At 39.1% G+C, this 23,373-nt stretch overlaps 1 protein-coding gene across 7 annotated transcripts in view; it reads right to left on the bottom strand.

Annotated features, from left to right (window-relative positions):
- Positions 1 to 23,373, bottom strand: part of HERC1 (HECT and RLD domain containing E3 ubiquitin protein ligase family member 1) — a 215,851-nt gene that overhangs the window by 111,541 nt on the left and 80,937 nt on the right. For 6 of the 7 annotated variants that reach the window (XM_048867260.2, XM_048867261.2, XM_048867267.2 and 3 more), the window contains exons 17-25: positions 22,372 to 22,563; positions 20,837 to 21,058; positions 18,459 to 18,632; positions 13,917 to 14,031; positions 13,708 to 13,828; positions 12,872 to 13,043; positions 9,187 to 9,493; positions 7,464 to 7,584; positions 6,483 to 6,534 (exon numbers count right to left, since the gene is read on the bottom strand). In XM_048867260.2, coding sequence (XP_048723217.1) covers positions 6,483 to 6,534; positions 7,464 to 7,584; positions 9,187 to 9,493; positions 12,872 to 13,043; positions 13,708 to 13,828; positions 13,917 to 14,031; positions 18,459 to 18,632; positions 20,837 to 21,058; positions 22,372 to 22,563 — 1,476 coding nt within the window. The remainder of the gene's footprint in view (positions 1 to 6,482; positions 6,535 to 7,463; positions 7,585 to 9,186; positions 9,494 to 12,871; positions 13,044 to 13,707; positions 13,829 to 13,916; positions 14,032 to 18,458; positions 18,633 to 20,836; positions 21,059 to 22,371; positions 22,564 to 23,373) is intronic. The other variant, XM_048867266.2, reaches the window with a different exon arrangement.

Genomic DNA, 23,373 nt, shown 5'->3' with positions numbered 1-23,373 from the left:
TTGCTCAAATGAGCACGTGCCTCCATATTGACACACACTCAAAGAACTATCTTTATAGATACTGTAATTCAGTTTGTTTAGTTAAGCACTTTCCATTACAAAAGAGAAGTGTTTTAAAATGTGGGATAGTTCCAAAACCCACTAACATTTTACATATTAATCAAGACAAGTCTCTCTTCTTCCAGGACTATGCTACCTTCCTCTCTTGGCTGCCTCTTCTAATATAGTTTTAGAATACTTCCATGAAAATGGAAGTGCTTTCCATAATATATTAGTGACATTTGCCCCTTAAGTACTAAGAAGGCTGATAATTTAGTGAATTGAAAAAAACCTTGCATCCTATTAGAAACATAAAAAGTATCCAAAAATTAGAATAAGATGTCAGAGAATTCTGTAATACAATTTGCTAATTTTGAACGTCTGCATGGCAGGGTGTAAGCAATCATAAGATGACGGTCATGCCACATCTTTCCCTAACTTTGTATTTCGATACTAGATTTAATTTATTAAATGTATGTATCATGATAATTTGAGCATCTTTACTATACCCATTTCTTTACATTCTGAACTAGAATTATTCAAGATGGATCTAAAACAGAAAGTCAGTTCTGTGTCACAAACTAAAACATTACTTCTGTTGCCTCTGGTGGGCAGACTTTGTACTATGATTCTTCAAGTTTTAAAAGAACAACACAGAATCACAGAAATGTACAGCGGGAGAGATCATCATGTCCAGCACTCTATACTGAGGCAGGATTAAGTAAACCTAGACTATCCCTGACAGATGTTTGTCCAACCTGTTCTTAAAATCCTCCAATGATGGGGATTCCACAACCTCCCTAGGAAGCACAGTCCAGAGCTTAACTACCGTTATAATTAGAAAGTTTTTCCTAATATCTAATATAAATATCCCTGGCCGCAGATTAAGCCCATTACTTCTTGTCCTACAATCAGCTGATATGGAGAACAATTGATCCTTGTCCTTTTTATAACACCCCTTAACATACTTAAAGACTTATCAGGTCTCCTCTCAGTCTTCTTTTCGCAAGACTAAACATGCCCAATTTTTTAACCTTTTCCAAATCTTGTATCATTTGTGTTGCTTTTCTCTGGACTCTCTCCATTCTGTTAACATTTCTCCTAAAGTTTGGTGCCCAGAACCGGACACAGGACTCCAGCTAAGGCCTCACCAGCGCTGACCAGAGTGGGACAATTACCTCCCATGTCTTACAAACAACACTCCTGTTAATGACCTCAGAACGATATTAGCCTTCTTTGAAACTGCACCACATTGCTGACTCACAGTCAATTTATGATCCCCAACAACCCCCAAATCCTTTTTAGCAATACTACCATCCAGCCAATTATTCTCCATTTTGTTGTTGTGCATTTGATTTATCCCTCCTAATAAAGTACTTTGCATTTGTCTTTATTGAACTTCACCTTGTTGATTTCTGACCAATTCTCCAGTTTGATAAGGTCGTTTTGAATTCAAATCCTGTCCTCCAAAGTGCTTCCAACCTCTCCCAGTTTGGGGTTATCTGCCAATTTTATAAGCATAATCTCCACTCCATTAGCCAAATCATTCATGAAAATAGTGAATAGTACTGGACACAGGACTGACCCTTGAAAAACCCCACTAGATACAGCCTTCCCAGATGACAGCAAACCATTGATAACTACTCAGAGTATGGTCTTTCAATCAGTTGTGCACCCTCCTTATAGTAATTTCATTTAGACTATGCTTCCTTAGTTTATGAGAATGCCATGTGGAACTGTATGAAAAGCCTTACTAAAATCAGGATATATAACATCTACTGCTCCCATCCCCTCCACTAGACGAGACACCCTATCAAAGAAAGACATTAGGTTGGTCTGGAAAGATTTTTTTTTGAAAAATCCATCCTGGCTATTCCTTATAATCTGACTATCCTCTAGGTCAGGGGTCTCAAACACACAGCACATGGGGCTATTTCCTGCGGCCCGCCAAGCTCCCCGTGCCACACCGCCCCCTCCGCCTCACCTACCTCTGGGCCAGGGGTGGGCAAATTACAGCCTACGGGCCAAGATTGCCCCCCCTGGCGCCATGAGCCCAGCGCTGGGCCCAGCACTACATCAGAGTTAGGTGGACCAGACTATAATTGCCTGAGTCCTCTTTGTTCCCCTTTTTATAGACAGGTATTATTTTTGCCCTTCTCCAGTCCTCTAGGACTTCAACTGTCCTTCATGTGGTCTCAAAATAATTGCTAACATTTCTGTGAGATTGCTTCAGCTAGTTCCTTATGTACTCTAGGATGAATTCCATCAGGCCCTGCTCACTTGAATACATCTAACTCATCTAAATATTCTTTAAGCTATTTTCCCCCAATTCTGGCTTGTGTTCCTTCCCCCTTGTTGTTAATATTAATTGTGTTGAGTATCGGGGTCACCATTAACCTTTTTAGTGAAGACTGAAGCAAAATAGGTACTGAACACCTCAGCCATCTTAATGTAATCAGTTATTAGCTCTCCTTACCCACTAACTAGAGGATCAAACACTTTCTGTTGTCTTTTTCTTGCTTCTTTTGTATTTAAAAGAACCTATTCTTATTGCCTTTTACGTCCCTTGGTACATGTAATTCATTTTGTGCCCCAGCCTTTCTAAATTTGTCCCTGTAAGCTTGTGCTATTCTTTTGTACTCCCCTCCTTTACAATTCATCCATATTTCCAATTTTTGTAGGATTCCTTTTTGATTTTCAAGTTATTAAAGAACTCCTGATGTAGCCACATTGGCATCTTCCGATCTTTCCTTCTCATCGGGATAATTTGCAGTTATGCCTTTAATAGTATCTCCTTGACAAACTACCAGGTCTCCTGAACTTTTTCCCTTATATTTTCTTCCCATGTGATCTTACCTACCAGTTCTCAGAGTGCTTTTTTGAAGTCCACTGTCCTTATTCTGCTGTTCTCACTCCTTCCTTTTCTTCAAACCATGAAATCTATCATTTCATGGTCACTTTCATCCGAATTGCCTTCCACCTTCAGATTCATTACCAATTCTTCCCCGTTGGTCAGAATGAAGTCTAAAAGGGCTGTCCCCCTGGCTACTTTCTCCACTTTCTGAAACAAAAAGTTGTCCCCAATACACTCCAAGAACTTATTGGAAATTTTGCATTTTGCCATATTACTTTTCATAGAATAACATAGAATATCAGGGTTGGAAGGGACCTCAGGAGGTCATCTAGTCCAACCCCCTGCTCAAAGCAGGACCAATCCCCAATTTTTGCCCCCGATCACTAAATGGCCCCCTCAGGGATTGAACTCACAACCCTGGGTTTAGCAGGCCAATGCTCAAACCACTGAGCTATCCCTCCCCCCAATTCTATTCTCCCTGTACCTTTTTTTTTTTAAAGCTTCAAATAAACTTTTCTGCTTCTCCACCCTGTTATAATTATTAAGTAAAGCACACCGGGTAACAAACCCCTCCTGTTGTTTTGCCTCTCGGCACTGGGTGCTGGCAACACTTCCATCAGGCAAGGGGGACTTGAACCAGTGGCCTTATACACGGTGGGTGAGTATGCTAACCATGAGGCTAAAGGTTATAATTTATAATTTCCAACAGATGTTTGGGTAATGAAAGTCACCCATTACTATAAGGTCTTGTGTTTTGGATATATCGGTTATTTCTTCCACAAGTGCCTCATCCGCCTCCTCTTCCTGATTTGGTGTTGAAAAGTTAGACCCCTACCATGACATCACCCGTTTTCCCCCTTTTATCTTTACCCAGAGGCTTTTAACTGGTCTGCCTCTCACTTCCTTCTGGACCTCAGAACAAGTGTATATATTCTTGTATATATTTTACTCCCTTTTTCTTCTGCCTGTCCTTCCTAATCAAGCCATCCCCATCTATGCCAATATTCCAGTTATGAGACTTATCCAACTTAGTCTCTAATGCTCACATGCTAACAAATGACCTCTCTAAATATTCTCCCTCATAATTAGGAATGAGCTATCAACTAACCAGAAGACTACTAAAGTTTGCCCTAATATCTCCACAATATTCAAGCTTCCCCAAACCCAGGGGCCGCATCCAGCCCTTCAGACATTTTAATCCTGTCCTCGAGCTCCCACCAGGGAGCAGGGTCAGGGGCTTGCCACACTCCGTGTATACCATGGCTCCTGGAAGCAGTGGCATGTCCCCGCTCCGGCTCCTACATGTAGGTGGCAGCCAAGCGAGTGTGCAGAGCTGTCTGGCCGGAGGGGGAACATGCCACTGCTTCTGGAAACTGCTTGAGGTAAAGCGCCACCCAGATCCTGCACCCCTGACCCCCTCCCAAGCCCCAACCCCCTGCCCCAGCCCTGATCCCCCTCCTGCCCTCTGAACCCCTTGGTCCCAGCCTGGAGCCCCTTCCTGCACACTGAACTCCTAATTTCTTGACCCACCACAGAGCCCACACCCCCAGCTGGAGCCCTCATCCCCCCCCCTGCACCCCAATCCCCAATTTCATGAGCAATCATGGCCTGCCATACAATTTCCATACCCAGATGTGGCCCTCAGGCCAAAAGGTTTGCCCACCCCTGCCCAAACACCACGTACATCTTAACTGCAAAGTTAGTTTCCAAGCCCTTTGTAGAGATCAGACACTGAACTCAAAATTATTTTAGCATCAGCTGGTCACTCTTGTGACACATACATCCCTATCCCACCCTCTAAAGACAAGACATATTCTTTGCTTCCTCCATTACTTCCAAGATGACTCTTTGATAGTCTTCAGAAAGAAAACCATTAAGATTCTTCAGACTGATATATCATATCATCTAGAAGGACCAGGTACTTGGACTTACATATATTGTTAACGGAAAACTGCCCTCCCACCCTCTTCCAAATCAAGTGCCTTTCATCTTCTGGATTAGAGTTCTGAAAGCTCTGAACTGCACTCTATGACAAAAATCCATTGTAAGCATAAGGATAGAGAACATCACTTGAACATCCCCCATTAGTTTCTTCTTGCTGGCTTCAGAAAGCGAGTGAAAGTAGAATGAAAACTCTCTGAAAGTTCTGTAGTAATAAATGGACCTACAAATTTACCCTAATTGTAAGCTCAACTTGTGAAAAGTGGATAAAGTTTCATGAATTGTCACAATGATCTATTATATAAAACTGTTTAAGAAAAGATATGTAAAGAAGAGAGAAAGACTGAATTAATTTAAACAAAAAGTTTACTGATATAATCTTAACACAGTTTTTGAATTTAACTGGTAAGCAAGAGGACCACTCATCACTCCTTTTTGAAGTCCTTAAAAAGATATTTTCAGGAAGAACAGTGAGAAGAACTTTTCATCACCACTGCTGCTGTGGTGGAAGGATTGTTCCCATGACGCCGGACCTTGATATTCTATGGGGGATGCTTGACCATGATCGCTGCACCAGAAAGGATGCCAATCTGATACGTTAGATTCCCTCTCTCTCAGTTTTTAACTGGATCCTGAAATCAACTGTACTGCACAGTGCCAGCACGGTGGAATGAGATGGTTCATCCAGCTCTGCTCAGCCTGAGGACCAGGGAAGGAAAGGGACCTGACCAGACCAGTCAGATGATGTCTCTGACGAGGCTGGTGAGCCGGCATCCACAGCAACAGCTGTCATGGTCAAACCTACCTGCCCAAAACATCCCAGCCGTGACTGAGCAGGCACCCAATATCCTGAGATCATCCACAAAATCCATATTCCCCCATCTTTACTGTCCTATTTATTCTCTCCCTTCTGCATCTGTCTGTTTTGTCTAAGGCAGGATAATGACTATCATTCTCAATTCAGAACTGAACAGAAGAACTTTCTCCTCAACCAGGAAGGACTGTTAGACTGCATAAGAGACTTTAACCAATATTCACTGTCTCCAGAAAGGACTTAATAGGTTTTGATTAAGTTTGTTTTGGATAAACGATCAGAGTTCTAATGCTTTTTACCTCGTTTTATTTTCCTTGTGTGTGTTTCAATCAATACATTTCTTAAGTTTGGTCTGAGTTTCATAATGTGTTTGCCACGGTATTAAGCAGGCTGAGGACTCTGTATATCAATCCCCAGACCTTGTTTAACACAGTTTAATGTTGGACAGTAACTGAGTTGTGCTAACACCTTTATCCTCTATACTCCATCTAAATTAATACAACAGCTTTCACTAGCTCCTAAGAAATATCCCACTAGGAAAAGATATATACAGTGGGTTCTAGAACTTACCAATCAGACATCTTTGCCACACAAAGACATGATCAAAGAGTGGTTATTTACGATCAACAGTAATATATAAGAGACTTCAAAAATTCTAATTTTTTTAAAATAGAACAAAATTTTCATGTACCATTCTAATGAGCTAAGATCGTATATATGATACTTCAGAAACAAGTTATTTCATGTGAATCTAAAAGTACTTTAAAAAACACTGAAAGCAAGTTTAAAATCTACTAGTTTACACCAATATCCAATATATTAATAAAAACTTACCCCTCTTTCTATGTGAGGATGCAAAATCCAAATCAACATTTCGTCTTCCACTCTAGATTAAAAAGAATCAATACAAAACCTCATTTCTTTTTCTAATTATACAACAAAAAAGTACCTCAAGATTTAGGTACTTAAAGCTTTTCAGTGCTAAGTGAAATGAGATAAAGCAAAGCATTTTATTTTAGTTAAAACAATCTGAGTTTTAAATAACATGACAGAGAACACCCCACATTACATAAGATATAATTACGCTAACTGCCAAAACTTAAAAAAAAAAAAAAAAAAAAAAAATAGGGAAATACTCTTAACTAAACTTCAGATCCACATGAGTACATGTAAATCTAAAATCATGTTCCTCAGAATACTCCAATTCTTCATATAACAAGATTTCCAAGCCTTTGGGGGGAAAAAACTGTGGTGCATAGCTTTGGCTGTGTAAATGTCACTGCTGCTCATGAATAAGGCTCCGTGTTTGTCACGGAGGTCACAGATTCCGTGACTTTCCCTGACCTCCGTGACTTCTGCAGTGGCTGGTGTGCCTGGCCTGCGGGCTGCCTGAGCAGCTCTAGTAGCCCCTGGGCCAGGCGCACTGGCTGCTGCTGGGGCAGTCTCCCCACTCCCCCCAGCAGCAGGAATTTGGGTGTGAGGGGGCTCAGGGCTGGGGACTGTGGTGCGAGGCGGTGCTTTTTGTTTACTGCCCATGACTTTTAATAAAAATACCCATGACTAAAACGTAGCCTTACTCATGAACAACAAAAAGACAACCTAAACTAACCTATAATAATTTTAAAGTTCATTTTTGTGCAATCATTTGTTTTCCCAATAGAAATGCAGGTGGTTTGCAGTGGGCTCCTCTGTATATCCACCGTAAATTCACAATGATTCTAAGCAAAATGGCACATGTTTAAGATATCTTTCGTATCTGAAAAAATATAGATGTAAGACTGAAACTGTATAAAACATCAAGTTAGTTTTACCTACCAGTGAGTAACCCTCTTCATCTGATTCAGGCTGAGATAAATCAGATTCACTCCTCGATTTGATCAGCCTATAGTTTGAACTAGGATGGGTTGAACGACTCTCTGCAGTAAGACTTTCACTCCTGCCTCACAAAAATACACAAATAAAAGAGAAAATTATTTCACAAATGCTCTTTGTAGAATACAAAACTAAAGTAAATTAGCAGCCATAAGATGTTGCACAAAGTCTCTGCTACAAATATTAATTTCAGGGTATAATATTCAAAAACTAAACTTTGTATATTTAATATGAACATAAGAAGTGTGTACACTACCTACCTGTATCACCATTAATGTTTATATCAGACAAAAGTAAGCACTGATAGTCAAATATTGATTCAGCTGGCAAAACAGCTTTATTTGGGAGAAGCCTAACCAGGATTGTCTCAAGAGCAAAAGGGGACAGGAATAAGATGTGAAAGGGCTTGCAAACGTTTACTAATGCCCTCTATTAGCATATATTATTGCTCCTCAGCACTGTTACTGAGCTGATGGCAGCCTGAGATGATTGATTTGCCTGAGCTCTTCAGTAAGTGTTATACATAGTAATGTTCAGTATGCAGAAACATTTAGATTTCTAGTGGAGGGGACATGGCAACAGACAAGGAAAGGCACTATATTTATTTAAGACCCACCCATTAAATGAATCCTAAGGTCAATATGCTGAAGATGAAAGCCACTTTGATACCACCACCAGACATAGCTGCCCCTGTTTTAATGCCTGGACTCCCAGCAAACAGTCAAAAAGAATAAAAATGGAACTGAAATTAAAAAGTCTTCCCTATAAATTTCTATTAAAATTTCAGTTTAAATACAGTTTAAATGTGAAACAGTCACAGAAAAGCTAAAAACACTGTGACTTTTAGTATAACTCTACTGAACAGTGTGACAGATGTTAAAAAGGACAAAGTCAAGATAGATGTAGTTTAAAAAAAAAACCTACATCTGTGTTACTAGCAATACCTTAGATTATTAAAATTAAATATTTTTTAAAATACACTTGACTACCAGAATTTATACTGTTTACTTCACATGCTGTTTCACTCCAATTTAGACAATGAAACTAGTTAGCCTTCCTTTCTGGTTTTCATGCATCTGGCTAAAAAAATGCTTTGTTTTCCAGGAAATATTGAATTTGTTTTTTTTTAAATCATGAAAAACATTTCTATTTATATTAGGCCCTGTCTATCTTACTACTTTTTTTTAAAACCCCAAATTTTGGGTGTAAGCAGTGTAACCTTTAGCCAACACTATGTTAAATCCCACTAGATACAACAAATATAAACAAAAGAACAAAACAAAGACTCTTGTCAAACTAATTAAAATATGAATTTTTCAACAAATCAAATTATTTTAAATCCTAGATGATCTGGATTTCATTATGAGTCCACACACCTATACTCAATTTCAAAAAAATCAAACTGTTTCAAGTATATCATACTATATCTAGGTTGCCAGTATGGCTCATGAGTATCATGTTGGCTTTTCTTATGAAAAATTGAGACACACCACTTTTCCTCTGAACCCAAGCATCAGTGTAATTTTATCTAAACCCTTGAGTTCTTTTTCTTTGTTGTCATATCCTCAGTTTATCTTCAAGGGTTATCTACTACATTTTAATAAATATTTTTGGAAAGAAAGAACTAGAGGAAAACTAACTACTTTAATTAGTTAATGAATCCCACCTAGTCATGAGTCCAATCCCTTCAGGAGTACTAGTTGAAGGTTGCTGCAACTGTCCTTCCTCCCTTCGTTTTTGGAGCTCTTTAATAACAGGGCTTACTCCTAAGATCAACAAGGCACATCTATGGATCACAGAGTTGCATGCAGCAGTGTACACATCTTGACCCTCCGGAAGATCTGTGCTAACTCTTCGTTCCTGTTGGGACTGAGGAGGCTGATCATCAACTCTAGTCCCATTTCCAGTGTTCATCCTATCTCGATCCCGACTGCGAGCTACTTCACGGGCTGATAGGAAACATTGAAATATTTCTGTAACATGCAACACAAAAACAAGGTCTTAACTTCTAGGCAAAACTAAATGATAATAAAATAGTCATCTTCAGTTTAAGCCAATCATTGGCATTGACAAGTGGAAAATAACAATTTTTTCCTAACAGTAAAAAAAGGATCCATTAACAAGTAAAAAATCTACAAAACAAATTAACAAACATAGACTAATTACTTAGTCTAGCATTTACAATGTTAAATTTAAAATGAAGGGAACAGTAAAATCTGACATGCTGCTAAACAATTCCTTCAGCAGTGCAGCAAGAAAGGGAATGATCAAAATTCTCACTCCATTGAATACCTTCAAAGAGCCAGACTAAACAGGAAAGCTTGTACACTGCCATTTAAAAACCTCACATTTTATTTTTTAACATAAAAACACATCCCGTATTACAATGATCGGAGCAGGCATTGGCAATGTGCTATTCCTTGGATGCATTGTGCTTATGATAAACAACCCCCTGAAACCTCCTAGAGAATGGAATTTGTTTATATGGTACCGTATAAAGATGGCCTGGGATTATAAAGTTAGGCTCAGGAAATAAGGAACAACTGCTACCAAGTAAAAGTAATAACTGGCTTTTTAAGCATGCCAGCTTCTGACTGTAACACTGTCCATCAGTGGCAGTGCAGGGTTAGCCATGTCCCTTAGAAGAGCATAAAAATTAGAGAAAATGCTTCCAACTAAATATTTCTAATTCTTACAATAAGCTGGTGAAACTTACTGCAGTGCATGCATCCTACTCAAATTAGCCAAAACAACACAAATTCCAATACACACCAAACTGCAGCCTAACCAAAACAAGTGCTGGTTGGTCAACATCTGTGTACCTGAATTCTTGGAGAAAAGAAATCATCTGTAAGAAAGATAAACATTCCAATTTTCAATCAAATCTAGGTCCACAGACCCATCAATGGGATTTGTGTAACAGTATCCATCTGGGGGATATACAGTCATACAGAAGAACTGGTGTTGGCAGCACTGTTTACAGACAGTGCGTAGCCTGTAAAATCTAGAGGTCATTTGATTTTTGGTCTGTTCATTTCCTCTGGAGAAGTGGCTTTCCCTTCAGTCATATCTCTATTTCAGTGGGAGACACAAAAAGACTATACTCTTCTCCCATATTGCCGGTAGTAGTTCCAGCATATTTGGCAGGTGCCAATTTCTTTTTGGACTTGCCTCCTCAGAGGTCACTTTGCTAAGGTATTCTCCAACAGTCTTTCTCCCAAATATTTAGAGGCTAGTAGTAGAGTTTTTGCCTGAATATCACCACAGCAGGATTGAAGACAACCATGTCTGAATAAGAGAGATGAAACCCACAGCTCTGGCAAAAAATCTGAAAGAGCTGAGCAATGCTTCGGAAACAAAAACAGCTATTGGAATTATCTTACAGAAAGAGAGACCACCTGACCATAACATTTCCTGATCTTCAGGAGTACATCAGCCCATGCTAATATTGTTTGGGTAGAGCATGTGGATACACATGAAGCTGTCAAAGCTGTTGAGGATGCTTCAGAATTCCTCAGGAGAGATGAATCCACTTCCCCACCTCCCTTTCAGAAGGTACTGTGGCTCCTTTACCACAGAAGAAAGAAATTTAGGTAGAGAGATAACAGGTTTTGAACTACTTCACCTGGTAATATTTTCAGGACCTCTCTCCTAACCATCTGGGATTAGTTGGCTATTCACATTCTTTCCTAATCACATCTCTAGAGCTGAGTGGATTGACACCAAAATCTCAGATTTATCTCCAGAGAGGAAATACTACTCTGTGGTCTCCCTTTCCTCCATAAGCTCAGTCCTTTTCATAATCCAAGCTCCATGTTTTGAAGGTTCTTTTAATGAGAAGTCTAGGAATTACGAGGCTTTTTTAATTTTTAAACCAAGAAGAATCCTAGTCTATTTACCTGTGCTATGGGGGCAAAATAAAAACAAGTAGGTTCTTCTAAGGGAAATGATGGCCCAATCTAGTTCTATATCTTTCTACAGTGCAAGCTGGAAGACCCTGTTGATGGGTCTATGGATCTGGGTTCGGTAGCAAATGGTGTCTCTTTATAGCTCCAGCCTGTTTCTAGGAAAACAAACCTAGGCTTTTGTTAGCTTTGGGTCACTGGGAAGAGTCTTCTGCCAAATGTTTGGCAGGCCTCTCAGTCCTTACAAATCAACAGAAAGTAGAAAACAGTCTCATCCAAGACCCCCCTCAAGCAAAGTTAAGTCCCTGAGCAGAAATTAAGCAATTTCCTATGCAGGTTCTCCTTAACCCTTGGTCAGGGTAGCCAGGGCAGGCTCCTCCCTGAGGAGAGGGGAATAAGTCCTTTCTCCATGTCACTGAGAAACTCCAAACCACTTCCTCTTCCTGTTTTAATATTTGCCTTGTCCCAATCATGAGGCAAAGCAGGTTCTCTAGGATGAAACAAGCAACCTACCTCTCCTTCCCTAAAGGAAATTAACCCCTTCCTAACCTGCTAATGTGGTGATGACTAAGCAAAGGCTGGGGAGATGGATGTCTTAATAGTGGGATAATGTTTGGGGGGGGCGGGGGTTAAAATATCCATTTTCACAAAGCTTTTAATATTTTCCACAGTGCATAATACACATTTGTTAAACCTTGCAAACTTACACAAAATAATTTTTAAAAACAAAACACGACTGATTTCTTTTTAAGTCAAATTCACTTTACTGCATTTTTCCACGACTGAAATGACTTCACTAACATAGAGCACATTGGGAATGTCACACTGATATAGAAACTAGCCACCTGAATATGGCTAGATGTGGCTTCATCAAAGGAGGAAAAACCACAACCTTTTAATTAACAGGCTGATTATTCCTTTCAGCCTGGTCACAAGACCCAATTCAGCAAAAACTACCAAAGCTGAAGGAATTTTGGCAATTTTCTTTGCAAGCCATATTTAAATATCAACAATTACAAATTATCTAGACAGTCCATGACGTTTACAGATGGTGGTGCAAATATGAAGTGTACTGAAAAACATACATTGGTAGTGTTACCAAGATCTGATTAAAGCAGGCATTCAACAGCATTAGTAAATTCCAAACCAATCCAATGTTAGCAACAATATATTTGATTCCAAACTCTAGAATAGGAGATATTTAAAATCTATTACTACATACATATAGAAAATATATTGCAAACACACGTTTATTAAAAAGTGATGAATATTTCTTATCTTTTGACGCAATGAATATACTAAAATTTAACACAAATAAACTCAATGACATTTTGGATGTCTGAAGTAAAAACTCCTAGATTAATTTTTAATTTTTCCTGTGTCAAAAAAATGTACTGTTCTTTCTAGAAACCATGAATTGCATTCATACATTTAATGTCTACTTACTTCCGGCTGTCATGACTTCATGCTCTCTTTCCTCCTCTTCATCTTCTTGTTCTGGATGCCCCTCTTCTCTGTCTCTCTCTGCCTGCTCCTCCATTTCAGCTTCTTCATCAATGGTCCGAGTAAAAGAATGCTCTTGAGGATCAATATCTGCAGACTCCTGGTTTTCTGACATCTAGACAAAGTTGTTTAAGTTACATGGTGAAATCACTTCTCACTAAATGAAAAATTGTAATGTTGAAAAAATATTAAATAAAAAAAAGTTTGTACTCATTGTACTAATTGCTATCTACTTTTATGTACTTGGACGGGGTGGGCAAACTTTTTGGCCTGAGGGCCATCTGAAACTGTATAGAGGGCCGGGTAGGGAAGGCTGTGCCTCCCCAAATGGACGGGAGCTCAAGGGCCGGGCAGGATGGTCCCACGGGCCGGATATGGCCCACGGGCCGTAGTTTGCCCACCTCTGTACTTGGGCCTCAACCTTTAATTGCCTGCACTGAACTTGTCCAAGTTAGACTGTGTCCTATCTAAGCTAAAGGCTTTGTAAGGCACCTTATTCAAATAATGGGTACTAAATAAATAATGAATAATAACTTACTGAAATTGAGGGCTACTAAAATCTCTATATATAGTCCACATTTTAATTTGTAAACATGCTTTAAAAACTCATTTTTAAAAAAAGTCATTTTAATGAAGTGCAAAATTTCTTGCTGAGGAAATGAAGAAACGTTTGGAAAGTGATCATTAAACCATAGCGTATATACAGTATTTGGTTAATAAATATATCCTCATAATATGCAGCAATATCCTATAATCAAGCAGATATTTTTCATTCTTACCCATCTGTCTCTTGAGGATGATCTAGTTTGAATAAGTTCCATGTTTTTGCAAGCAAGCAAGCGACTCCGAACTTTATACACACAGCGGTATACTTCTGCGAGGGCTTTACCAGGCTGGTATCTACAAAGAGCCATAATAGAAAAATCATACATTTCATTAAAAAAAAAAAAAGTACATAAAGATTTAAACATAGTTTCAAGTTACTTGCCTGCTCTCACCACAAGCTTGACTAAGTAAATTTGTGTGTTTCAAAAGAGCTGAAAGAACAAATCTAGACACAGTATCCAAGAGTGACTCGTTACTTAAGGTTGCACTGTCCCAATCTGAAAATAAAAACGAACCATTAAAATTTACTGGAATTTCCAAAAACTAATTCTGACAACATTTTAAAACAACATCAGTTACGAAGTTACATAAAATCTTTCTCCCGCTAAATTTTTTGCCAATTTATAAATGAATTTAGTGTTCATGAAATAAACTAAGAGTACTGATTAACACAACACATAATGCAACAAACAAGGGGTGAACTAAAACAAAATCCTTAGAAACACCAATGAAATTTGAAATAAATCATGTTAATAATTATAGCATCATTTGCTTAAATGAGATGTTAAGAACTAACAAACTAATATTGATAGACTTGAAATATGCTTCAAAGGAACTTTCCAGCCACATCTTTCATTATTCTTTACTTAAAATTTTCTATTAGAAAATTATGAAGATGCAGTTTTACTTCTGGATAACTTATCTAAAGACTGTTTGAAGTGCTGTTGTAGCCGTGTTGGTCCCAGGATATTAGAAAGATATCTTTTATTGGACCAATTTCTTTTGGTGAAAGAGACAAGTTTTCAAGCTACATAGAGTTCTTCTTCAAGGGGATGTGGAGAGTTGTTAACAGTCTTCTTCAGAGCTCTCTGTAAACTTGACAGATTGTCTCATTCACCAGCAGAAGTTAGTCCAATCAGAGATATTACTTCACCCTACTTGTCTCTCTCAGAATGTGTTAACTACTTATGCTAAATGATCTGTATTTAGTGTGATACTCTGAGTGCCTTTCCCTGATCTAAACAAGAGTTCTGTGTATGTCGAAAGCTGGTCTCTTTCACAAACAAAAGTTGGTCCAAAAAAAGATATTACCTCACTCACCCTGTTTAGTTTAAGATTGAAATTATGTGAGTTGCTTATAATTTGACCTGAAAATTACAAATACAGAAGATGATCAGAGTACTCCAAGTCTAAACTAGGAAGAGTCTTTGCTTAAGGACACCAGTCTTATCTTCAGATCTACCAGTGCAAAAATTGTGGCTGCTACAGAGATACTAAATTGCATTGAGCAAAGCTTGAATAAAAGGAGATTCTGACTAGCAAACAAGGTTTCTGAGACATTCATTTTAGATCACTCAACTGCACTGAAATTAACCCTCTCTCACATCTATATGACCAGGAAAAGGCAATGAAAACAACAAGGTTTTCCATCCTATTTATACATTTTTTTAAAAGTTTATAATATTGAAACACAACAGGGTCCTGAATAATACAAAAGTTACTAAATACTCATAGTAGAGTGACAGCTTGCTCGAGTCCCAAATAACTAAATTGAACAACAGATTTAGTAATTCATGAGCTGTCTTATGAGCCGTCCTGCTGCATTTTTGAAATCACCCAGCTTGGTTACAGTCGTGACAATCTAAAACAGACCAGTATTTTTTATTTATTTATTTATTTATTTTTAAGTAGCCTTCCTCCCTTGGCATCTACATTTTTCAAACTCTGTAGGTGTTTTTCAAAAACTTATTGGAAAAATAATGGCTCTTTTAAAACAGACCTTGTTTTTATGAAGCTATAGCAATTTCAAACCCAGTAAAAAACTCTCAGTACGTAGATAAAAAATTCTACTATTAAAATAATTAATTACTTTACTAAATGCAGCTACTTTACAGTCTTACATGTTTCTAAAAGCTCTAGGGCTAGATTGTGCATTTATAAACTGCCCTGCAAAAGGGTAGTGGGATGCACCTGTCATCCCAGGTGCAGCACAGAGAAGAAATCATGACCCAGCCAATCACAATTCCTTCCCTGTTGCTTCCCATTTGCCCTTGGAAAAGAAAAGATGGAGAAACAAGGGGAAATGGAGAGTAATCTGTTGCTAGCCCTGACGTACGTACGTATGTACGTACACACACGTGTACGTGTATGTGTGTGTAAGGGGCAAGGCTGCACCCATGCCCTCCATTCCTGCTCAAGAGAGTTAGTGGGCTCACGTATGTCTATGCACCCAAACCCAAGGTCCAGAAAGGCCATGCAGGTGCATGTACACCAAGCCATGATTTTGCCCCCTTTAGTGTTTCAGGTTCTAATTCAGGAAGTCACTTAAGCATGTGCTTAAATTCAACCCTATTCAAGATAGCATTTAAATATATACTTAAAATTTAAGCATGTGCTTCAGCCCCATCAACCTCACGTCCTTAATTACTGTCCTTATTAGGGAAGCTTTCCTGAATTAGGGCCTTACTGAGGATTGCACAAATCTTGTTAATGTGTTTTGAGTGAAATTCCCACCCTTGAAAAACTTCAGTATTGTTGCAGGCCATTTTGAGGTCCAAAAGTCAAACTTCTTGCAACATTTTTATTAAATGTCCATTTTCACATCAAACCGTGACAATTCATAATTTTAAAAATTTCATTTCTGACTTAAAAAAAGAGGACCATGAAGAAAATAGCCTGCTTTTGCTACAACCCTACCATCAAGCAAACCCCACAAAATCTAATGTGTTTTTCACAGAAGTGAATCACTGCCACAGAATCAAAAAATGTATAAACCACATTTTAAACTTTTCCAATTCCCTTGCAAACATTTATACAGCCATACTTTCAATATTAAAAGTAAGACTAATCCATAAAAGGAAATGTTCACATAGATTCATAGATATTAAGGTCAGAACGGACCATTATGATCATCTAGTCCGACCTCCTGCACAACGCAGGCCAGAGAATCTCACCCACCCACTCCTGCGAAAAACCTCTCACATGTATATTTGGAAACTAGTTTAAATAGAACAGCAACCTATTTCATGATTAGGGCCCTACCAAATTCACAGCCATGAAAAATCGCATCACGGACTGTGAAATATGATCTCCCCCATGAAATCTGGAGCCCAGCCAGGCAGCTCCTACCATGCGCAAGGCTCCAGCTGCGAGTCCCAGCTGGGGATTGAGACTTCCTCTTCCCCTGCAGGGGCCGCTCCAGGACAGACCCACCTCCAGGATTTCCCCCTAGGCTTCCGGAAGCTCTGCAGCTTGAGCTGTCCCTTCCCCTCCATCCAGGGAGGCTGTGGCTCTAGCTGTCAGCCCTCCACTGGGACACGAGATTGCTGGGAAAACTGAACCTATGGTAACTCACCCTGCCATATCCTGCAACCTCAACTTCTAGGCAACTCAACTTCTAGCAACTTCTAGGCTGCTGCCCGTGGTGGTGCTGGCTTTAGAGCTGGGTGCCCAGCCAGCAGCCTTCCTTGCTGGCTGCCCAGCTCTGAAGGCAGTGCCCCAGCCAGCAGCAGAACAGAAGTAAGGGTAGCAATCCCATGACCCTGCTACAATAGTCTTGCAACACCCCCACCCTCACCCCCCGACCACCTTTTGGATTGGGACACCCCCCAGTCACAACACTGTGAAATTTCAGATGTAAACATCTGAAAATGTGAAACTGACTAATTTTAAAACTCCCTGGCTGTGAAATTGACCAAAATGGACCCTATTCATGTTATATATCCTTATGGAGCCAAAGCAGTCTTTTTGGATCTCAAACCTTATGATTAGGGCCCAGCATTTTCCATAATGATGGTATTCACATCTTGCTGCAGACTCATGATTCAAAAATCCTTTATTTTTAAAAATAATTATGATTCTAGCCATTATAGTTGCAATGCAATAGCCTTGAAAATGTGAACTGAGCCTGGCTTGACTGAATCCGCAGACAACCTGAAAGAATAGCTCTAAGAGGTGCAAAGTGACCCATTCATCTCAGAACACCATGGATTTCCCAGCTCAGGAATTTGTTAGTTTTCCAAGGCACAATGGAATTCAGCATTCCTTCAACCAAATTCTCCATTTTGCTGCAAGCAGATGCCCAATATTTTGATCTGTCCCCTGCCCAGCAAGCCTCTGCCTGCAATTGCCTCTTCTTATCCAGCTTTCCTCACAAGAGAGTGTTACAGGATAACAGCACATACTCAATGTGTTGTTCCACGGAGATAGTTGGCAGGAGCCGGAAATGGAGTGCAGTTTGCAAACACTAAGTAAGGGCTGCCAGAAATGTAGGCTGGTAAGCTAGGCAATACAAAGAGTCAAAAAAAGTGGTACATTTTTTGTGGGAAACATTTCTTGAGTATTTGTTCCTGTTTTTTCTTTAAAAAAAATGAAATCAAAATTGTATTGACCCATTCTACTAGAAAAAATAGATTTATTTTATAACAATGGTTACTTCTAAATATGAGCCATAGCTGTGTCTGTGTAAGTGTGTAGTGACTGGACTGAATGGCATGACATGGCAACATAATTTATCTTGCCATGGAATTTACATATTGTTGTCACAGAGTACACAAGGCCCGGCTGAGCATGCCTGAAGCAAGCAAGTAGCTTGGCAATAGGGCTAATAGTCTGAGCACTGTAATGTCATTATTCTGCACATAAAGTTGTCTTCCAGGTTTACAAGATATGTAGAAGTCTCCTACTTCTGTTTTCATCTTCTTACCTTTACTAACAGCATAGTCTTGCATACTGAGCCAGAGACTACGGGCTGGCTCTTTTGTACAACCCAAGGCCAAATCAACAAAGACACCAATCTCAGGTCGCAGCTTATAATCAAATGGCTTCTGTTCCTCATTTCCAGAGAGGGCCACTTCCAACAGGGAACTCATGCATTTGTCTAAAGTAAGGGAAATATTTAGGTTTTATATTCTGCTGATTTTGATAAGCACATACATTCACTGATTTTGCAAGCTATTAAAGGGGTAGAAAAAGGACATCCCAATGAACACACCATCAACCCACAAGGAAAACCCTATCATCCCCGCTCTTTCTATTCCTCAGGTCATGGAATATCCCTGTCCCCAGCTGTAAAGTTACCACTTTGTGCAGAGGCCACCACCCATACTCAGTGCCATGGCTCAGTATCAGGACTCCTGCTCCTCCATATATTTCACAGGGAGATCCAGAAAGAAGGGTGACAGCCATCCCAGCAACTGCACTGTAGTTCTGCACGTTTCTCCTACTGCTGTATATTCATATAGGTACTCTGTGTTTTTACTTTACAGCAAAAGCTTTTTTATCCGGCATGGTGGGGAAATGATGGGTGTCGGTAGGTCAAAAATTCCAGTTAACTAAGAGGGAGGGAATTTGGGTGTGGGAGGGGGCTCAGGGCTAGGGGTTGGGATGTGGAAGGGGGTGCCAGATCCAGGCAGCACTCACCTAGGGCAGCTCCCCGCAAGCAGTGACATGTCCCTGCTGCTCTTAGGTGGAGGCGTGTCTAGGTGGTTCTGTGAGCTGCCTCCGCCCAGAGGTGCCACCCCCACAGCTTCCACTGACCGCGGGTCCCGGACAATGGGAGCTGCGCAGCCAGCACTCGGGGCGGGGGCAGCATGCAGAGCTGCTTAGCCGTGCCTCCGCCTAGGAGCAGTAGGGACACGTCACCGCTTCCAAGGAGGCACGCAGAGCCAGGTAGGGAGCCAGCTGGCCTGTGCCAAGTGGATTATAAACTGGACTTTCCATTAAGATCAGAAATTCTGCTTTATAGAGCTTTCTGGTTGGTAAATGATCCTTTTTGACAGTAAAAAAGAATGTTTAATGCAAATGGAAATGAGAAATAGTACATCCAAGTTGAAATCATACAACCTGGTGAAAAAAGAAAGCTTGTTATTTTTTCCCTTAGAAAACTTGAGATAGTTGATTTTTCTGTTTATAAACATCAAAGTTCCTACACTGATTAAGCATAGGAATAAATTGCCTAGGGAGGCTGTGGAATCTCCTTCATTGGAGATTTTTAACAGCAGGTTAGACAACACCTGTCAGGATGGTCTAGATAATACTCAGTCCTGCCATGAGTGCAGGGGACTGGACTAGATGACCTCTCAAGGTTCCTTCCAGTCCTATGATTCTATGATGTGTTGAAGTTTATATTTACTTATAAACATCCAATTTCCTACTTTTTCATATTAAGATATAAATAAATCAGAAAGTTCAAATGGCAAACCATACAGCACAGATCTTTCTAAATCTGATTAGACATTTCAGAACTGAACCCAAAGATTTACCATATGTGTTTTGGTGAAATGTCATTTATGCTCATTTAGCCAGAATCTCCTTAAAAGAGAAAGGGGAGGGAGGTATAGCAAAACCTAACAAATAAATTATTTCTTATAAGAAAGAAATATAAAGATTCCACAATAAATCAAATCTTACAAATGGTATACACAATTTAATATACTACAAAAAAGGAATAAATTGACAGAGCTTAACTGGTGGAAAAGTTAGGCCAATATTTTAGAATACAAAAATGGTAGCTATTCGCAAATTTTATTCTTTTCTTCCTCCTTTCCATCCACTCCTAGGAATCCACAGGATGAGACTTGCTTCTCATAGCCAAGACCATCCTACTGTCAATCTCAATTTGGAGGCCAAAAGCATAAATTGGCTTGGAAAGAACCAGGCTTTTATATACCTGTCTACTATGAGGGCATTTTCCAAAAGCTTCTCACCATTGTTAAGATCGTTCCATCAATTGCTATGATATTGAGTGCCCTAACATAGATGCTCTGCCAAGTACAGTGTTTCCTAACCCTGCTTAGACCAAGTGTAACTGATACTCTACTTAAAATGGCATCACCTACACAAGGATTCCTAATGTTGTTAAAATCACTGTGAGACAAGTGACAACTAAAATATGTGCATACTTAAGTTCATGAAGGCTGGAAATTAAATATCTAGATCTCCTACAGCCTACTCCTCAAGCATCTCCAAAAGTTTGTGAGGATGGCAATACCCAGGCTTGAAAGTGTGGCAATGTTAAACTGCAATGAAAAATTATAAAAGCCTACATATAGTAAGTTTACATTTAACAATGTAGCAAACTACCTAAATGAGGAATGTCCATTTCCACTCCATCACTGAACAGTGGTGTTTTCAACCAATAGGCTGTATCCTGTTCCTCAGGGGACACATGGGATCCCTGAAGCATTCCACCAAGACAGCGTCCAATAAGCAGAGCTACAGTTCTCTCTAGATCAACAAGCCATACCCAAGATTGGGCAGGCTGTGGTAAGGGCACTCCAGCAGGATCAATTAGTTCAGGTCCACCTAAACCATTATAAATAATTAGTCAAAATAGATTTAGTTTTCTATTCTGAAAAACAGACTGGAACAAAACTCAATCTGACAGAATTTACTGCTTTAGAAAATCCTACCGAAGGACATACGTACATTGCTGTAGATCCTCAGGTAACTTTTTGGGAGGTAAATATTTTAGATCTTATCATTCTCCTTGGATATGACCAATTACTTACTTTTTCCCCACCTTCCTTGTATAAGAAAGATGGTTGAAAATACTGCAGTTTTACTATCAACTTTCCAATTTAGAATTTTGGGGTTCAATTCTGGTGAGAGCAGGTACAAAAGCCTTTTTTAGTTTCACTAGTAATCTATTACTTTCATAATGGTCTTCCAATTTTGTAACTAAATTTCAAAGTAGTGAGAAAACTCCTTTTGCCTCTTAGCCATTTTATTCACCTTAACACAGTCCAGAAGATATTCCTTTGTGAATCACTTTTGGAGTGTTTATTGTGAAGACATTTTGTGCATTTTGGGACAATTTTTTAAAAATATATTGTACCTGTATGTCATCATCATCTTTACCCCATACATGGCTGAATTTCCCTCCATAAAAGTTGTCTGTTGAACTGATAAAAAATTATTCCACTGCTTCTTAAACTTTGTCCCATATTCCACTCACTCACAATTTATTTAAAAAATTGCTTTAGCAAAACCTTTGTCACATGTTGCAAACAGCATTTCTCCAAAAAGCGGTAAACACTGTCATATATAATCTGATTAGGAAATAATTCAAAGCTTGCAAATAACTATAACAATTCCCCTTCCCAAAACCCCTACCATTTCTCCCTCCATTTTGTATTTTGGAAGGAGCATAAATATTTGACAGCATTTATTCAGATAAAAGTTAGTAGCTAATCTTGTCTATTAAAGTTAATTTTATCACACTCCATACCAGAAAGCATTAATAATACTTGAAAGTCTGGATAGTATACTATATAAAGGCACATGAGGAACAACATTTTACAACAAAAGCAAAACATGTTCATGCATTACAAACTGGGTATTTTGGCCCTAATCCTACATTCCTTGTGCACCTGAAACTCCCACTGAAGTCAAAAGGAATTATAGACATGCAGGATCAAGCAATTTGTTTGTAGTGCAAAATACTTAGTTTACAGCAAGGTATCTTAATAAATTTTCAAGGTTAGAGGGGAGGCGTACTGAGACATTTTGAGATTAAAGGGACACAAAATACACAGTTTCCAATTTATAGAACATATTTACATATTCTAATTTTAACTTGCTATTTAACATTTTTCATCTGAAAAAGAAGAACTTACCATGAAGCGGCCACTGTAATTCCTGATCTTCTAATAGCGCAGCAGCAGGCAACAGTCTATTAAGGCGATCAAGAGGTGGCAATAGATCTAGCAGATAACTCAGTAAAGGCCGGGCCACTGACACAGGCAGTAACAACAATGAGTTAACAATCTGGCATAGCATACTGCCAGCTGCAGATACATAAATTACATCTACAAGGAAGAAAAGGGAGGGAATGTGTGTTTATGTTAAACAAATTACATTGTTTTTTAAATTCAGCACCCAAAAATGTCTTAAAACATTTTATATTTAAATGGTTTTGGCAAGAAAAACATCCCAATTGTCCTTAAAAGTTTAATTATTCTATGTGACTTCATACTGTGGCATGTCCTATGAAGATCACCTTAAAAATATCTTTCTAAAGCACATTTTTTTAACAAGTTTACATGAGACTATGATGCATACATAACCCTAATTTGTAATGTTTTCAAAATGTACCTGTGTTGGGTTTTTTGTTTAATATACATCACCTTAAAAAAAATCACACTTGACTAAAATATTTTTATGAATATACTACACTACCACTACAACAAGCATAACTAAAAGCAGTTAAGATTTAAAAATTCCCCTTAACTTTATCTTCATGTTTACTTTATGCACAATGTGCTATCAAATGTACCATCTGTTTTTTTCTGCTGCATCTGTGCAATTAGTCAATTTCCTGTTTGGTCAGGTTTTGCCCCACACAGCAACAAGGGACAGAAAAACATTTGAAATTTATTGGAATCTAAGTAAACAAAAATTGTCAAGTGAGCTGAGGGCATGGCTACACTTGCAGATGTAGAGCGCTGGAAGTTAACCCAGCCTTCGGAGGCTGCAGCAGGGGAAAATGTAGCCGTGTGTTTACACTGTCAGATTCAAGCGCACTGGCGTGGCCACATTAGCAGCTCTTGCAACACCACAAAGAGCAGTGCATTGTGGTAGCTATCCCAGTGTGTAAGCTGCTGCAACATGCTTTCCAA

This window comes from Caretta caretta, chromosome 10 (assembly GCF_965140235.1).
Source record: "Caretta caretta isolate rCarCar2 chromosome 10, rCarCar1.hap1, whole genome shotgun sequence".
NCBI lineage: Eukaryota > Metazoa > Chordata > Testudines > Cheloniidae > Caretta > Caretta caretta.
The sequence above is the reverse complement of the archived record's forward strand: the minus strand, read 5'-3'. Positions and strand labels throughout refer to the sequence as shown.